General features: G+C 44.7%; 1 protein-coding gene and 1 pseudogene across 2 annotated transcripts in view; both read left to right on the forward strand.

The window, feature by feature from the left end:
* tyw1 (tRNA-yW synthesizing protein 1 homolog (S. cerevisiae)) overlaps positions 1-15,413 on the forward strand; it is a 160,324-nt gene that overhangs the window by 68,176 nt on the left and 76,735 nt on the right. For both annotated transcript variants that reach the window (XM_068010279.1, XM_068010280.1), the window contains 2 exons: positions 6,550-6,659; positions 12,764-12,941. In XM_068010279.1, the coding sequence (XP_067866380.1) occupies positions 6,550-6,659; positions 12,764-12,941 (288 nt within the window). The remainder of the gene's footprint in view (positions 1-6,549; positions 6,660-12,763; positions 12,942-15,413) is intronic.
* LOC137346904 (U2 spliceosomal RNA) lies at positions 97-205 on the forward strand (annotated as a pseudogene).

The raw sequence follows: 15,413 nt of genomic DNA on the forward strand, positions 1-15,413 counted from the left end.
GACATTAGGGGGTATGAGGATAGTGTGGGAAAAAGGCATTGAAGTGGAAGATCAGCTATGATCGTATTGAATGCTGGGGCAGACTTGATGGGCTGAATGGTCTCTCGGCCTTTTGGCTAAGATCAAGTGTAGTATCTGTTCTTATCAGTGCTTATTTGATTGAGAAGAGACCATGATCATTGCCTTTTGATCCTGGGGAAGCTTTGAGTAAAATGGCTATAACCAATTTTCGAGCTTCGGGCCAGGGAGTGCGCAACACCGTTCGGGTGGTCGTGAAGGACAAGGAAGGAGATGCACCGGTCGATCGCACCTTCTTCATCAAGAAAATTCTCTTCGATTGCTGCGGATTTCAAGCGACGGACGTCTTCTGCCTGCAGGATTTCCCCAGCAGTGGATATTTCGATGTGACATTCCGGAACGTGGCGGGATGCATCAAGTTCCTGAAGGCGTTCAAGGAGAAAGGGGACCGGGCGCCACTGTCGATCCTCACAGCGGAGCCGCTCTTCACGCTTCCGTCACAACGGGACCGGGTGATGACCATCCACCTCTACAACCCCCATGTTCCGGTGGTGGATGTACTCACCTTTCTCGCCAGGTACGTCGAGGTGGCCGGCAGCAGCACTGATGTCAAGGACCCCTTTGGGATCTGGACCAGCAAGCGGCAGGTCAAGGTGACCTTGAAGGTCGATCCCAGTGGAGCCATCATCCACCCTCCCTCCAGCTTCGCTATCGGGGGAAGTCGAGGCTTCTTGGTCTACGCTGGGCAGCCCAGAGTTTGCCGCACCTGTGGCAAATCTGGTCACATGGCAGCCAACTGCAGCACGGTTGTTTGCAAGAACTGCAAGGAGGAAGGCCATCAGACCAAGGACTGTAAGCAGACTAAGTGTTGCAACTTGTGCGGTGCGGCAGGCCATCTCTACAAGACTTGTCCCAAACGTTGCCTCAGCTATGCTCAGGCGACAAGGTCCAAGGAAAGGCCGGGAGAAGGTTCGACGAAGGCGTCCGCTGTTCGAAAGGAGACCAGCAACCTTCTCCGCAGTGAGGAACTTCAACCTGAGAAGGAAGGGGAGGCGGCTGAAACCAACGACCCAGCACCTACCCAGCGCCCGGAAACCCCTCCTCCACAGACAGAATCAATGGAGGAGGAGGCAGCAGATGGACAAACAGGTCAGTGGCAAGTGGTCCAGAGGAAAACCACAAAGAAAAAACATCCCAAAGCCACCACCCAAACCAGTGGCAAGAGGAGGCTCTCTTCTGAATCAGACTGCAACAACTCCTCTTCACTGGACGGGGAAATGCTGGAACGACAGCCCCTTCAAAAGAGGCGGCAGAACTCCGAGATGGATGATAAAACATCCCAGCCCCCGGGCACTGGAAGCTGTGATGGGCCCAGCGTGCCCCAACCCCAATGCCCCACACGTAACGAAGTGGCCAACGCATCTCAGCTCTGCGACACCGGGAGCAAAGACACGTCTGGCGCACCTGAGCTCCGGGAGACCGGGAGCTGTGATGTTTTCGAGGAGGAACAGATGGAAGCAGCTGAGGACAACCCAATCCTCTCTGCCTACAAGACCCCCCCGATGTCACCCGAGCGGCACAAACCCTGCATGAAAAATCAGGAGGGGTTTCTGAGCCCAACCAACGTGAAACTGCTTGCGCATACAATGGGTATGCAGGAACATCCCGAAGGGGAAGGACTGGGACTAGCGAGGACAAATGGTATGGGAAGCAACAACTAATTTTTAGTAAAAAATGGGTGTAAGAATTGCTTCCATTAATGTGCGTAGCATTAAATCTACTACGCGATGTGTTTCAACCTTGGATTACCTTGCCAAGGTCAAAGCTGACCTACTGTTTCTGCAGGAGTGTGGAATACCACACCTCAGCACCTACAGGCAGTGGTCGCGATGGTGGTCCCACGGGCCATCGATCTGGTCGGGGGGTAATGACTGCCGTTCCTCCGGCCTGGGTATTCTGCTGCGGGGAGGTAACTTCACCATCTCCGAAGTTAAGGAGGTGGTGGGCGGCCGCCTCCTCGTAGCAGACGTGATGTACAACAACGCTCCGCTCCGGTTGATCAACGTGTACGCCCCGGTACAACGCAGCGAGCGGCTGACCGTCTTCCAGCAGCTCCCACTGCTGCTGGCGACGTCCAGGCCGGTCATCCTAGGCGGTGACTTCAACTGCATCATCGATGCGGCTGGACGATCCGGCAGTGACGACAGCAAACTGGACGCTACGTCCAGATTCCTAGTAGAAACAGTTAAGGATGCCAAACTGCACGACGTCTTCAGCAAACCTGCAGACGGAGCGCAGCGCAGATACACATGGTCAAGATCGGACGGGTCTGCCCGTTCCAGGATTGACTTCCTGTTTGTGTCCCGTGCTGTCACGGTCGGATCCACCGACGTCAAGCCGGTGTTCTTCTCCGACCACTGCCTCTTACTGGCCGACTGTCACTTACAGGACGACCAGCGGGTTGGCAGAGGGACGTGGAAGCTCAATGCGACACTGCTGACCCCAGAGAACGTTGAGGAACTCAAAAGGGATTACAAAGGTTGGAGGACCGTGAAACCCCTCTTTGAGTCTCCAGTTCACTGGTGGGAAGCGATAAAGGAGAACATCAAGAGGTTCTTCATCCACAAAGGTGTTCAGAAGGCGAGAGAGAGACAGAGGGAACTGTCCCGACTCCAGAAAATTATGCAAAATCTACTCCGGTTGCAGTCAATGGGGGTCGAGGTCAAGGAGGACCTCCAAGTGGTGAAGAGCCAGCAGGCCTCGCTCTTTGCCAAGGAGGCCTCCAAGATCATCTTCCGGTCCAGAGTCCGCTCCATCGAGCAGGATGAGACGTGCTCGCGCTACTTCTTCCAAAAGGTACACAGAGAGAGCTCTGTTATCAGCAGCCTGAAGGAAGAAGATGGCTCGGTAACGTCTTCGCAGTCCGACATACTAAGGATCAGCAAATCCTTTTATGCTGGGTTGTATGACGCGAAGCCCACAGACAGCAGAGCCTCCCAGTCCTTCCTGTCATCTATCACAGAGGTCCTAGATGACAGCAGGAGGGAGAGACTGGACAAGCCGCTAACTCTGGACGAGCTGACAAAGGCCGTCGAGTCTTTCGAGACGAGTAAAACCCCCGGGAGCGACGGCTTACCGGTCGAGTTGTACTCGGCCCTGTGGGACTGGGTCGGCCCGGACCTGCTGGAAGTATACGAGAGTATGCTCCTGGCCGGCAGCATGTCAGAGACCATGAGAAAAGGCATCATCACCCTCATTTACAAGCGGAAGGGGGAGAGGGCAGAAATCAGAAATTGGCGGCCCATCTCACTGCTTAATGTTGATTACAAGATTCTGTCCAAAGTCATAGCCAGTCGAGTCAAGTCTGCTCTGGAGTTGGTGATTCACCCCGATCAGACCTGTACTGTACCCGGCAGGAAGATCTCTGATAGTCTCACGCTACTCAGGGATACGATCGCCTACGTACGGGACAGGAGGGTGGACACCTGCCTCATCAGCCTGGACCAGGAGAAGGCTTTTGACAGGATATCGCACACCTACATGATGGACGTGCTTTCCAAAATGGGGTTTGGGGAGGGAATCTGCAATTGGATCCAACTGCTCTACACAAACATCAGTAGCGCAGTGTCAATCAACGGGTGGGAATCTGAAAGTTTCCCGATCAAATCTGGAGTCAGACAGGGCTGTCCTCTGTCCCCGGTCTTGTTTGTTTGCTGTATTGAACCCTTTGCTGAGTCTATTAGGAAGGATGCGAGCATAAGAGGGGTGACAATCCCAGGCAGCGGAGGCACTCAGGTCAAAACCTCCCTGTACATGGATGACGTCGCCGTCTTCTGCTCGGATCCGCTGTCCGTGCGCAGACTGATGAGCATCTGCGACCAGTTCGAACTGGCCTCGGGAGCCAAAGTTAACCACGGCAAGAGCGAGGCCATGTTCTTTGGGAACTGGGCTGACCGATCCTTTGTCCCCTTCACCGTCAGGTCAGATTACCTGAAGGTGCTGGGGATATGGTTCGGAAGTGCCGGGGCGTGCACCAAAACATGGGAGGAGCGAGTAGCCAAGGTACGACAAAAGTTGGGCATGTGGGGGCAGCGATCTCTCTCCATTGTGGGTAAGAACCTGGTCATCAGGTGCGAGGCGCTCACGTTGTTGCTCTACGTGGCGCAGGTCTGGCCCATACCCCACTCCTGCGCCGTGGCAGTCACCCGAGCCATTTTCCGCTTCGTCTGGGGATCTAAAATGGACCGGGTCCGGAGGGACACGATGTTCAAATCTCTGGACATGGGCGGGAAAAATGTACCCAACGTGGCCCTCATCCTGATGACCACCTTCGTGTGCGGCTGCATCAAGCTATGTGTAGATCCCCAGTACGCAAACTCCAAGTGTCACTACGTGCTGAGGTTCTATCTGTCCCCGGTGTTGCGAAGGATGGGCCTGGTCACATTGCCGCGGAACGCACCATGCAGTTGGGCGGCGCCGTACCACCTATCCTTCGTGGAGCAGTTTCTGCGGAAAAACACCTTTGACCACCGGTCCATCAGGCAGTGGTCTGCACGGAATGTCCTCAAGGCCCTACGGGAAAAGGAAACGGTGGATCCTGTCGGATGGTTCCCCGAGCAGACCGTCAAAGTCATTTGGCGGAATGCCTCATCACCAGAACTTTCAAACAAGCACCAAGACGTAGCTTGGCTGGTGGTGAGAAGGGCCCTCCCCGTCAGATCCTTCATGCACACCCGAAGTCTCGCCCCCTCCGCACAGTGCCCCCGCGTTGGCTGTGGTGGGGAAGAGACGGTCGCCCACCTCCTCCTGGAATGTGCCTTTGCAAAGCAGGTGTGGAAAGAGATGCAGTGGTTTTTGTCAAGGTTCATCCCAAGCAGCTCTGTAACACAGGAGTCTGTACTCTACGGGCTGTTCCCAGGGACGCACACCGAGACAAACATCAACTGCTGCTGGAGGACTATCAATTCGGTGAAAGACGCCCTTTGGTCTGCCCGAAACTTGCTGGTCTTCCAGCGCAAAGAGTTGTCCACCACCGAATGTTGCAGACTGGCACATTCCAAGGTCCAGGACTACGTGCTGAGGGACGCACTAAAGCTTGGGGCAGCCGCAGCAAAGGCTCAATGGGGAAAGACCACAGTGTAAGGTTCCCCCACCAAGCTGGACTGAGGGGCTGGAACCATGGGAAACCCCTCGAACTGTATCGTTAATATTCTCAATTGCTGTAAATGTAAAACTGTAATTGACATGACAATTGTGAAACGGAAGGGTTGGGAAGAAACTCATGACATTATTGAAAGAAACTGATCTCTTTTGCAATGTTTGTATTTTTTCGTGCTGTTTGGAAACTGTTTGGCAATGTAATTTTTACAGATTTTTATGAATAAAGTATATTTTGGAAATAAAAAAAAAAAGAATGGTCTACTCCTGCTCCTATGTTTCTAATGGAGAAATTGTGTTTGTTAGGTCTGTGATCTAGATATTATTTGCTCTATGCTGGTGTGAAATTTTGAGCTTGCTTTTTTAAAGGATTTCCCTTAGCTAGTTAAAGTGTCATCAGTTATATTATTTTGATATAGTTTTTTTCTATTTTTGTAATCCTGCTGTAGACAAATTATGACCATGTTTGCCTACACAACTGCCTGTGCTCTTCAAAGTAATTCATTGTATGTAAAACATTTTGAGATGTTTTTAAGAAATGGGGTAAGATGCTATATCAGTGTGAACCTTTTTGTTTTACTGTATTAGTCTCTCTTTTTTTGGACAGGAATTGAGCACTTTATTCATCTCTGAACCAAATTCATATCTCATGACTGACTATCTCTGGATTAAAGTTAGGATCAGAACCCAGAACAATTCTAAATGCTAGTTGCCTTCTGCTTGACTACAGTCCCGTTGACTACTGTAGCGTCTGCTGGGAATGTAACAAAAATGTCTGATTTCTGTTGGTTAGTTTATCAATTGTGAGAAAGGTCAGCAATTAGCAATTTGATGGACAACTTTGTGGCCAGAAGATTCAGATTTGGGGGAAAAAGAGTGAGCAAACGTTTTAGAGATCTAATTACATTGAAAGGCAACTTAAGGGAAACATCTCTTCTGATAAATTGTGAGTGATAGTAAGATTTGTACATTACTGTAACAGCATTGTTTACACAGAGTACTGTTCATTTAGATGTTCTTTGTTAACTCAATCATCTGTCGATTTACAGTCTCAGTGGGATAGAGTGTATGATAAATCCATCCATTGAAGACATTCTCATATGATGCATTTTAGGAAGGTGTGTAGTGACGAAGGTTCTCTGAGTACATGGATCTGTGTAACATTAACTAGACTTTGGACAGATAAGGGACACTCCAAATTGTAGGGAGAGAGTTAATGTAGATAGTTAATTATGCTGAACCTGAGTAAAATATCTACATTAAAATCCAAAAATTTAACAAGGAGCGTCTCAAAATAAGGGAATTGAGGGGAAAAAAGTACGGATGTTGTAACTGAATAGTTGTGGTTGACTTTGAATGCATTTGTTGTGACAGACATCATACCAACCCTGTTGGAACTGAATGGCGATGGAAAATGGATGAAGCAGATATGATTTTAAAAGGAGCAATCGAGAACCATCAAAACCTGATCAAACAGTTTAAAGGTAAATAGTTGTCAAACAATATCAGGAAATTTCCAAACAAGATATTGAAAATAATATGGCAGATTTTTTTGTTCCATATCATTAATGACAGTAGGGTGGGTTGGCCAGTGAGGCTGGCAAAGGAACTGGAAATTTCTGCTCGGAGAGTCCCACCTCTGGCTTTACCTTCTTTCCATCATTTGCTTTGAATTGGAGCGTAGTTCAGCCCAAGCAGTCCATGTTGGTGTTTATCCTCCACACGACCAGCAATCTTAATACCAGGTGTCCAGTTGTTTGCATATGCTTTCATTCTCTTTTCCTTTTAATCTGTTCTTAAGTGTGGCATGATCTGTATTCCAGTCACAAAATCAGGTAATACATTCCACAGCCTTACAATCCTCTCTCTAAAAATAAAGTTATTTCTGCCATTTGTCCGAAATCTCTCACATTTAGTTTTATATCTGTGTCCCCTCATTCAGTGGAAATGGCCTGTTTTTATTTGCTTTCTCCCATTCCTTCCTAATTTTAAACATGTCTGTCAAATCACCTCTTAATCTTGTCATGTAGGCCCCCACCTGCCAAGAATGAGGCATATTAATTTCACCATATGGACATTAAATTTCAAATTGTTGCTGGGAAGAAGGGAAGGCCTGTTACAAGTGGTTGCCAGGCCCCTGGCTGGAAAGACATTTTTGCATATTAACAGACAGTGCTTGGAGACAAAGGAGCTACACCCTGCTCCAGTTCAATCCACAAACAGACGTGGTCAGACCAGTTAGTCACATGACTAACTGGCTGTTGCAGAGTTTGAACTGAGAGTTTTAAATTGGAGAGACAGTGTTTGAACTGGCAGAAAGCTGTTTGCTCCTGCACTGAAGCAGACCTCCTCTCCTCACCTGTCTGCTCCCAGCTCTTTCTCACAGAACTCCAAAAACTGACTGAAGACACATGAACCCCAAGAGAGAAAAGTCTCCTACAGTGTACAAGGTTTAAGACAAATACTGGGCCCCAATGAAAAGCAAGATCCACCTACAATCAAGGACTCTACGGTGAGCTCGAAGAACCGTAACAACAGCTCTTCAGATATTGCCTCAAACCTTTCCATGTTCATTTTTCTTCTTTTCTGTCTCTTTGCATGTGTGTATCACTTATGCATGTTAGCGTGGGCGCATCATGTATCTGTCGGCCTCAACCGAATTAGAGTTTAAGTTTAAGTTTCATAAAATTTCACCTTTCTTCTTTAAACCTAAGAAAGCCTGTTTGTGCTCGTTTCTTTGCCTTTATAATTGGAAAGCAGTGAACAAGGATTCACCAAAGGGGAGCTAAAAACAGTGTGTTTAAAAATAAAACCTTGTTACAGTAAGACCACGTGAAGGCTGAAAGGGAACCCTAGACCTCTTTCTCACCTGGTTGTAACAATCTGTTCCAACAAAAATAGCCCCAATTTTTTCAAGTCTTTCTTTGTATTAGTGTTACGTTGTACTCCGCATGATCCTAGTGAATCTGCACTGTATGTTTGCTTTTGCATCAACATCCATCTTGTTTTTAAAAAATTTATTCATTCTTGTGATGTGGGTATCGCTGGGAAGGTTGTTATTGTTGCCCAATGGTGAGCTGCTGTCATGAGCTCCTGCTGTCCATGTGATGATGGTTTTCCCATGTTGCTAAGTCCGGTGTTCCACAGCTTTGTCGCAGCAACAATGTAGGAAAGGCGATATGTTTCTAAGTCAGGGTGGTCCATGATTTGGAGGGGAATATGAAATTGATGATGTTTCCATGCAACTGCTGCTCTTGTCCTTCTATGTGCTGGAGGTGGAGAGCCCAAAATTGCACATAGTACTCCTACTACTTTAGCCTTTTATTTAGCTCACCACTACATCTCAAGTTTTATATTCTGCTGCCTCTTGCTATAAAACAGTGTTCGATTAGGTTTTTAGTGGTTTTATCCTCTTGAAGTGTTGCTTCTAATGTCTTGTGTAGCTCAAACCTCCATCTCTCTGCTCTTTCACATAACCTAGCTATCCCCCAAAGTATAATTACTACTTGTTTTTAAGTGAAATGTACTACCTTACATGGACTGATGTTGAATTTCAAATGTCATTTTCATAGTTAAATCTAAACTGTCATTTAATCCAATCTTCTAAATTGAAGACAATGCTGTCCTAATTTGTTTTCTTGCTGAGTTTTGTTTCTTTGATTCTTGCACGAATGTTCATGCTTCCAGCTGTGTTCTAACTAAATAGCACTGACAGGAAGCTTGGCTGTTTTGGATTTTATTTCTGAAAACAACAGCTCCAAAAACAGTTTGGTCATTTATCTCATTGTTGTTTGTGGGGCCTTGCTCTGCACAGATTGGCTGCTGTTTTTGCTGACATTATAACAGTCACTGCACTTTAAAAGAACTTACTTGGCTGTGAAGCACTTTGGGATGTCTTGAGGTTGTGAAAGGTGCTTTATATAAATTCAGGTCCGTCTGTCCTTCCTCCCTTTCCTCCCTACCTCACTATAAACTGCATGAATTTATTTTTCCTAGACATATAAACAATTGTAAATAAATTCTGACTCCTAATCAACTGACCATTGAGGGGAGGTATTGAAATCGCCAATTCCACATTAAGTTGTTAAAGTTTACATTGGTAAAGTTCATTAATTTATTGCACATAAAAATAAATAGTTGAGCCTCTTATTGTCTTGAACATTTTATAGCCTGAGTAAATCGATAAATAATTGGGTGTTCTGAATAAAAAGCTTCATAAGGCCCTTTGAGCCTGCTCCACCATTTAGTAAGATCACGGCTGATCTTGTACTTCAACTCCACCCTCCTGCGCTATCCTCATATCCATTGCTTCCTGTAGTATCCAAGAAACAATTAACCTCTGCTTGAATATACTCAATGACTAAGCATCCACAAACCTTTGGGATAGAGAATTCCAACGATTCACAACCTTTTCAGAGAAGATATTTCTCCTCATATCAGTCCTAAATGGCTGACCCCTAGTTATGGACTCCCTAGCCAGGGGAAACCTTCTGCCAGCGTTTACCCTATTAAGAGACTGAAGACTTTTATATATTTCAATGAGACCACCAATCATTTTTTTAACTCTGGAGGCACAGTGGCGCAGTGGTTAGCACTGCAGCCTCACAGCTCCAGGGACCCGGGTTCGATTCCGGGTACTGCCTGTGTGGAGTTTGCAAGTTCTCCCTGTGTCTGCGTGGGTTTTCGCCGGGTGCTCCGGTTTCCTCCCACAAGCCAAAAGACTTGCAGGTTGATAGGTAAATTGGCCATTATAAATTGTCACTAGTATAGGTAGGTGGTAGGGAAATATAGGGACAGGTGGGGATGTTTGGTAGGAATATGGAATTAGTGTAGGATTAGTATAAATGGGTGGTTGATGTTCGGCACAGACTTGGTGGGCCGAAGGGCCTGTTTCAGTGCTGTATCTCTAATCTAATCAAATCATATCTGCCTAATCTACTCAATCTCTCCTCATAGGACAATCCCCTCAACCCAGCAATCAGTCCAGTGAACCTTTGTTGCACTCCCTCTAAGGCAAATCTATCCTCTCTTGGGTAAGGAGTCCAAAACTGGACACAGTACTGGGACCTAAAACAGTGGCTTCAGTCTTCCCAACAGTTAGAGGAAATCTTTGCTCATCCAGTCCTGGATGTTGGATAAACAGTCTGATAATTTGGCAACAGTGGAGGAGTCGAGAAAAGTGGAGGAGTCGAGAAAAGTGGTGGTGTGGTAGAGCTGAATGTCATCAGCATACACGTGAAAACTAAATCTGAGGACAATTGGCTAGTCAGATTAATAGAAGAGGAAAAGCTCATTCAGTTTTTTTTTCGTAATATATGTTGATAATTTAGCTATTTTAAATTGAGGATAGCATTGAATAAGCCAGGCTTCACGCCTCAAATTAGGTGAGAACCAATTGCAAATACTGAATCACTATCAGTTTTACAATCAATATTGGGGATTTAGAAACTTGTACATAATAGTTTGGTGCATAATCTCATTTCCCAGGGTGCAGGCCCAAATGAGGGGAAAACAGAGTACAGAATAAATTTTCCTGATTGAAAATTGATCACCAAATTCAGCTAAAGCCAGCAGAATCACCAAACTCCACAGAATGTATACCCCCTTTTTTTATGGATTCTAACTCGACCAATCTACCCTTCTCCACTCTGTAACCTATTTGTGTGTGTGTGAACCTCTGGTGTAAGTTAATCAAACACTTACTGAATTGACCAGTACATCCACTTAAAAAAAAAAATTAAACCTGCTGTGGTCAAACAAGGACAGGCCCTTGTTGAGTCCTTTGTTCAAAAACAGCACCAGGGATTAGCCAAGCTACTGCCTTCTGGTAGAAAAGTTACAAGGTACCATAATTATTGATAATATAAATAAGGCAAATTACAAGGATGTTTGAAGGGTAGATCGTGTTTGACTAACCTAATATAACTTGTTGAGAGAATATTTATGGGTGGAATGTGGTAGATGCAGTTTCTTTGGACTTCTAAAAATCGCGTGATAAAATGCAACCTGAGAAATCAGTCGATAAAGTTAAAGATCATAACATAAAAGGGAAAGTGGTGGTGTGGGTAGAGAGGGAAAGAGAGACGGCTGTAAGGCAGGAGCAAAGGTTTGTGGTAAACGAGTGTTCTTCAGACTGGCAGTGGGCTGTTCCAGAGATTGGTATTGGGATTACTTTCGTTTTCCACCTATTGCCCTACATCCTGCTCCTTTTTCACCTTCACCTTCCCCTTCCTACCATCTCCTCTCCTCCCACTCCTCTCTCATCCCCACCCTTCTCTCTGTTCCTTCATACTTCCTCACATACAATCCTTCATTTAAAAAAAAATCATAGCCACTCAGTTCAAAAACTACACACTAAATATAAAATTACTGAAATTTGTCTCCTTATGTTTGAAGAACAACTGGAACAAAACTGTCAGAAGCGGATGAAAAATATTGCAGTGTTTCAGATACTAAATGGTACTGTATCCTGAGAAATTGGATGCAATGCACATACTCAGACTGTACATTCTCAATTCAGCTAAAAACATCCACATCTCTGGGCAAAAACAATGTCCTTGAACAGGTTTTTACAGAGACTGAGGCCTTCAAGTGAAAACTTTAATGTAGCCTTTAAAAGACACAAAATACAATTCAGTTCATAAATTATCCTTGCAATTGTGAAATATGTAATTTGATTTAAAAATTATGTTTTGTACTGTAGCAATTTCAGTGACTAAGAAAAATGATGGGTCACTGTTGACTTCGAAGGTCTTTCTTATTAACTCCTATACAGAACTTGGTGCATAAATCTTATGCATATAACATTTTGCACTCTAGACTTTCAGTATTTAGGCAGGAAAGGAGGACAAAACGGATCCAGTCAGCCAGGTAGAACAAAGCAGATTTAATCCTGAAGGCAGTGTTCTTTGCCACCACCTTTAGGCTTGAATAACCTTTTATTAATGGAGCATGATCCATAACAAAATCTTAGCTTAAATACAGTAATCTGACAGAAAGTGAATTCCACTTTTGAGTGGGTAATCCAATTAAAGGCCAATTTAGGTTCATAGACCCCAAAGATGCCACTGTGTTTGAAAGTTGTAATTGGTTTGGTAAGATTGCATGGTATGCTGATAACATAGTCAGAATGACTTCGAAACAGTGTTTTCACTTGCAAACTATTTGATTCATAATTTTTATCTAGGATGCAATGTTGTTTAATCAAGGAATAGAATCTTTAGTTTCATCAGTATCTTTCATTGGTGAACTGCCGTTTTGTCGAAACACTAGAATCATGTAAGGGAATGAATTGACCCCTTTTTGAATATAGCTAAATTACAACCCATAAGTAGCAGCTACAAAGAAATTTAAAGTGTAGACCCAGTTTACCTCTTGTTTTACTGTCTATAACTGGTGATAAGACTTTGTGATATCAGTTAGGTGTTAAAAGTAAAGGTGAACTAAGGTTTGATTTGTAGTGCTGATGACCTCCTGCTTGTTTTAAATGTCAAGGAAGTTATCGTGGACAAAATAATTCTGGTTCAATAGTTCAGACATACCACAAATGTGTTAAATTGATGTCTTTCACAAATATATATTTTTGCAGGTGTACCTGGAGTAAAGGCTGAACGTTTTGCGGAGGGAATGATGGTGAAACACTGTGCATTGTCTTTGGTAGGGGAGCCGATCATGTACCCAAAAATCAGCCAATTTGTAAAACTGTTGCATCATCAAAACATTTCCACTTTCCTAGTAACAAACGCTCAGTTCCCCGAGGAAATCAGGTGAGAATGATCAATTAAATTGGCAGCCATTGATATATGAAGTTCTGATGCAACCAAGAAAAATAACTTTAAAGCAATTTTTACTTTTTTTAAATTACTGAACTTGGTGGAAAAAGGATTGTTGGTAATGGGGTTTTTGAATACTAATGGAAAGAAATATTTCTTGCAATGCAAGTTTATTTACTAAGCATTTATTTGGTTTTCAGTTAATTAAATTAGAATATTTGAACAACCTACCACCTCTTTCAACAACAACTTCTATTTATTTAGCATCTTTAATGTAATCAAATGTCCCAAGGTGCCTCACAGGAACATTATAAAGCAGAATATGCTGCCGAGCCACGTAAGGAAATACTAGGTCAGATGACCAAAAGCTTGATCAAAGAGGGAAGTTTTAAGGAATGTCTTAAAGGAGGAAAGCGCGATAGAGAGGCAGAGGGATGTCGGGAGGGAATTCCAGAGCTTAGGGCTAAGGCAACTGAAGGCTCGGCTACTAGTGGCAGAGCAATTAAAATTGGAGATGCTCAACAGGCCAGAATTAGATGAGCGCAGATATCTGAGGGTTTTGGTGCTGGAAGAGATTACAGAGATAGGGAGGGGTGAGGCCGTGGAAGGATTTGAAAGCAAGGGGAAAAAAAATAAAATATAGGCCCAATTTACCCTTTGTTTATTGTGTATAACAAGTGCAAGACTTTTTGATTTCAATTGGATGTCAGAAGTTAAGTTAATAGGTCTAATATCTTTAGACCTAATTTATAGCATTGATGACCTTTTTCTTTCAGATGTCATGAAAGTTATCTTCAGTGAAATAGTTTTGAACCAGTAGGTTGATTCTGTTTTTATACCCTTTATTGGTAGCACTGATGAAATGCTTTGTTTTCTTAAAGTTAATAATACTCGTGCAGAACTGTGAATTTACAGATTCATACAATATAAACCCAAATGTAAAAGGTAACTAAATCAATTTTGTAAATTTTCTATTTTGAATACGTGCTGAAACCTTGGCCGCTTGAGCCTGCTCCGACAATCAACTAGATTGTGACTGATCTTCTACCTCGATGCCATTTTCCCGCACTATCCCCATTAGAGACCTGCTACCCAACGGGACCCAGCAACATGTGTCGGGTTCAGGTGGGGTCGGGCCCATCTTCAGGCTCCGGCTTTCAGCCTCGGGTTGGGTCGGGTCGGACCGGACACGCAGGGTCAGTGCTGTACCGGTAAGCATTAAAAATAAAAAACTTACCTGAGCTGGGAGTCCGGGACGAAACTTGATCTGCGCAGTGAGCGAGTGACGTCACTATGACATCATCAGGCATGCGCAGCAGCTTCGTGGAGGTTCCAAGTCGGGAGGTAAGTAAAGGGATGGTCGGGGCTGGCTCGGGTCCGGTCGGGCTTGGTGCAAAAGCAGAGGGACGCGGGTCGGGCTCGGATCCACGGTGGTCTGGTTGGGTTTTCCCGACCTAAAGTAGGCCTCTAATTGCCATATCCTTTGATATCTTTAATATTTAGAAACCTATCGATCTCTGTTTTGAACATACTCAATGACTGAACCTCCACAGCTCTCTGGGGTAGAGAACGCCACAGATTCACCTCCCTCTGAGTGAAGAAATTCCTCCTCATCTCAGTCCTAAATGGTCTACCTCTTATTCTGAGACTCTGTCCCTTGGTTCTAGACCCCCAGCCAGGGAAAACATCCTTCCTGCATAAATGTTGTCGAGCCCTGTAAGAATTTTGTCTGCTTCAATGGGATCACCTATCATTCTTCTAAACTTTAGAGAATACAGGCCCAGTCTCCTCAATCTCTCCTCACAAGACAATCCCGCCATCATAGGAATCAGTCTGGTGAACCTTCATTGCATTCCCTGTCTGGCAAGTATATCCTTCCTTAGATAAGGAGATCAAAACTACACAGTACTCCAGGTGCGGTCTCATCAAGGCTCTATACAATTGCAGCAAGGCTTGTTTACTTCTGTACTCAAATCCTCTTGCAATAAAAGCCAACATATCATTTGCCTTCCTAATTACTTGCTGCACCTGTATGTTAGTTTTCAGTGACTTATGAACAAGGACTCCCAGGTCCCTTTGGACATCAACACTTCCCAATCTCTCACCCTTTAAGAAATACTTTATATTTTTGTTTTTCCCCACCAAAGTGGATAACTTCACATTTTTCCACATTATATTTCATTTGCCATTTTCTTGCCCACTCACTTAGCCTGTCTAAATGCAGCCTTTTCACAGCTCACATTCCCACCTAGTTTTGTGTCATCAGCAAACTTGGAAATATTACATTTGATCCCCACATCCAAATCATTGATATGGATTGTGAATAGCTGGAGCCCATGCACTAATCCTTGCAGAATCCCACTAGTCACAGCCTGCCAACCTGAGAATGACCCACTAATTCCTACTCTCTGTTTTCTGTCCGTTAACCAATTCTCAATCCATATTACCTCCAATCCCATGTGTTCT

Source organism: Heterodontus francisci, chromosome 30, assembly GCF_036365525.1.
Source record: "Heterodontus francisci isolate sHetFra1 chromosome 30, sHetFra1.hap1, whole genome shotgun sequence".
Lineage (NCBI taxonomy): Eukaryota > Metazoa > Chordata > Chondrichthyes > Heterodontiformes > Heterodontidae > Heterodontus > Heterodontus francisci.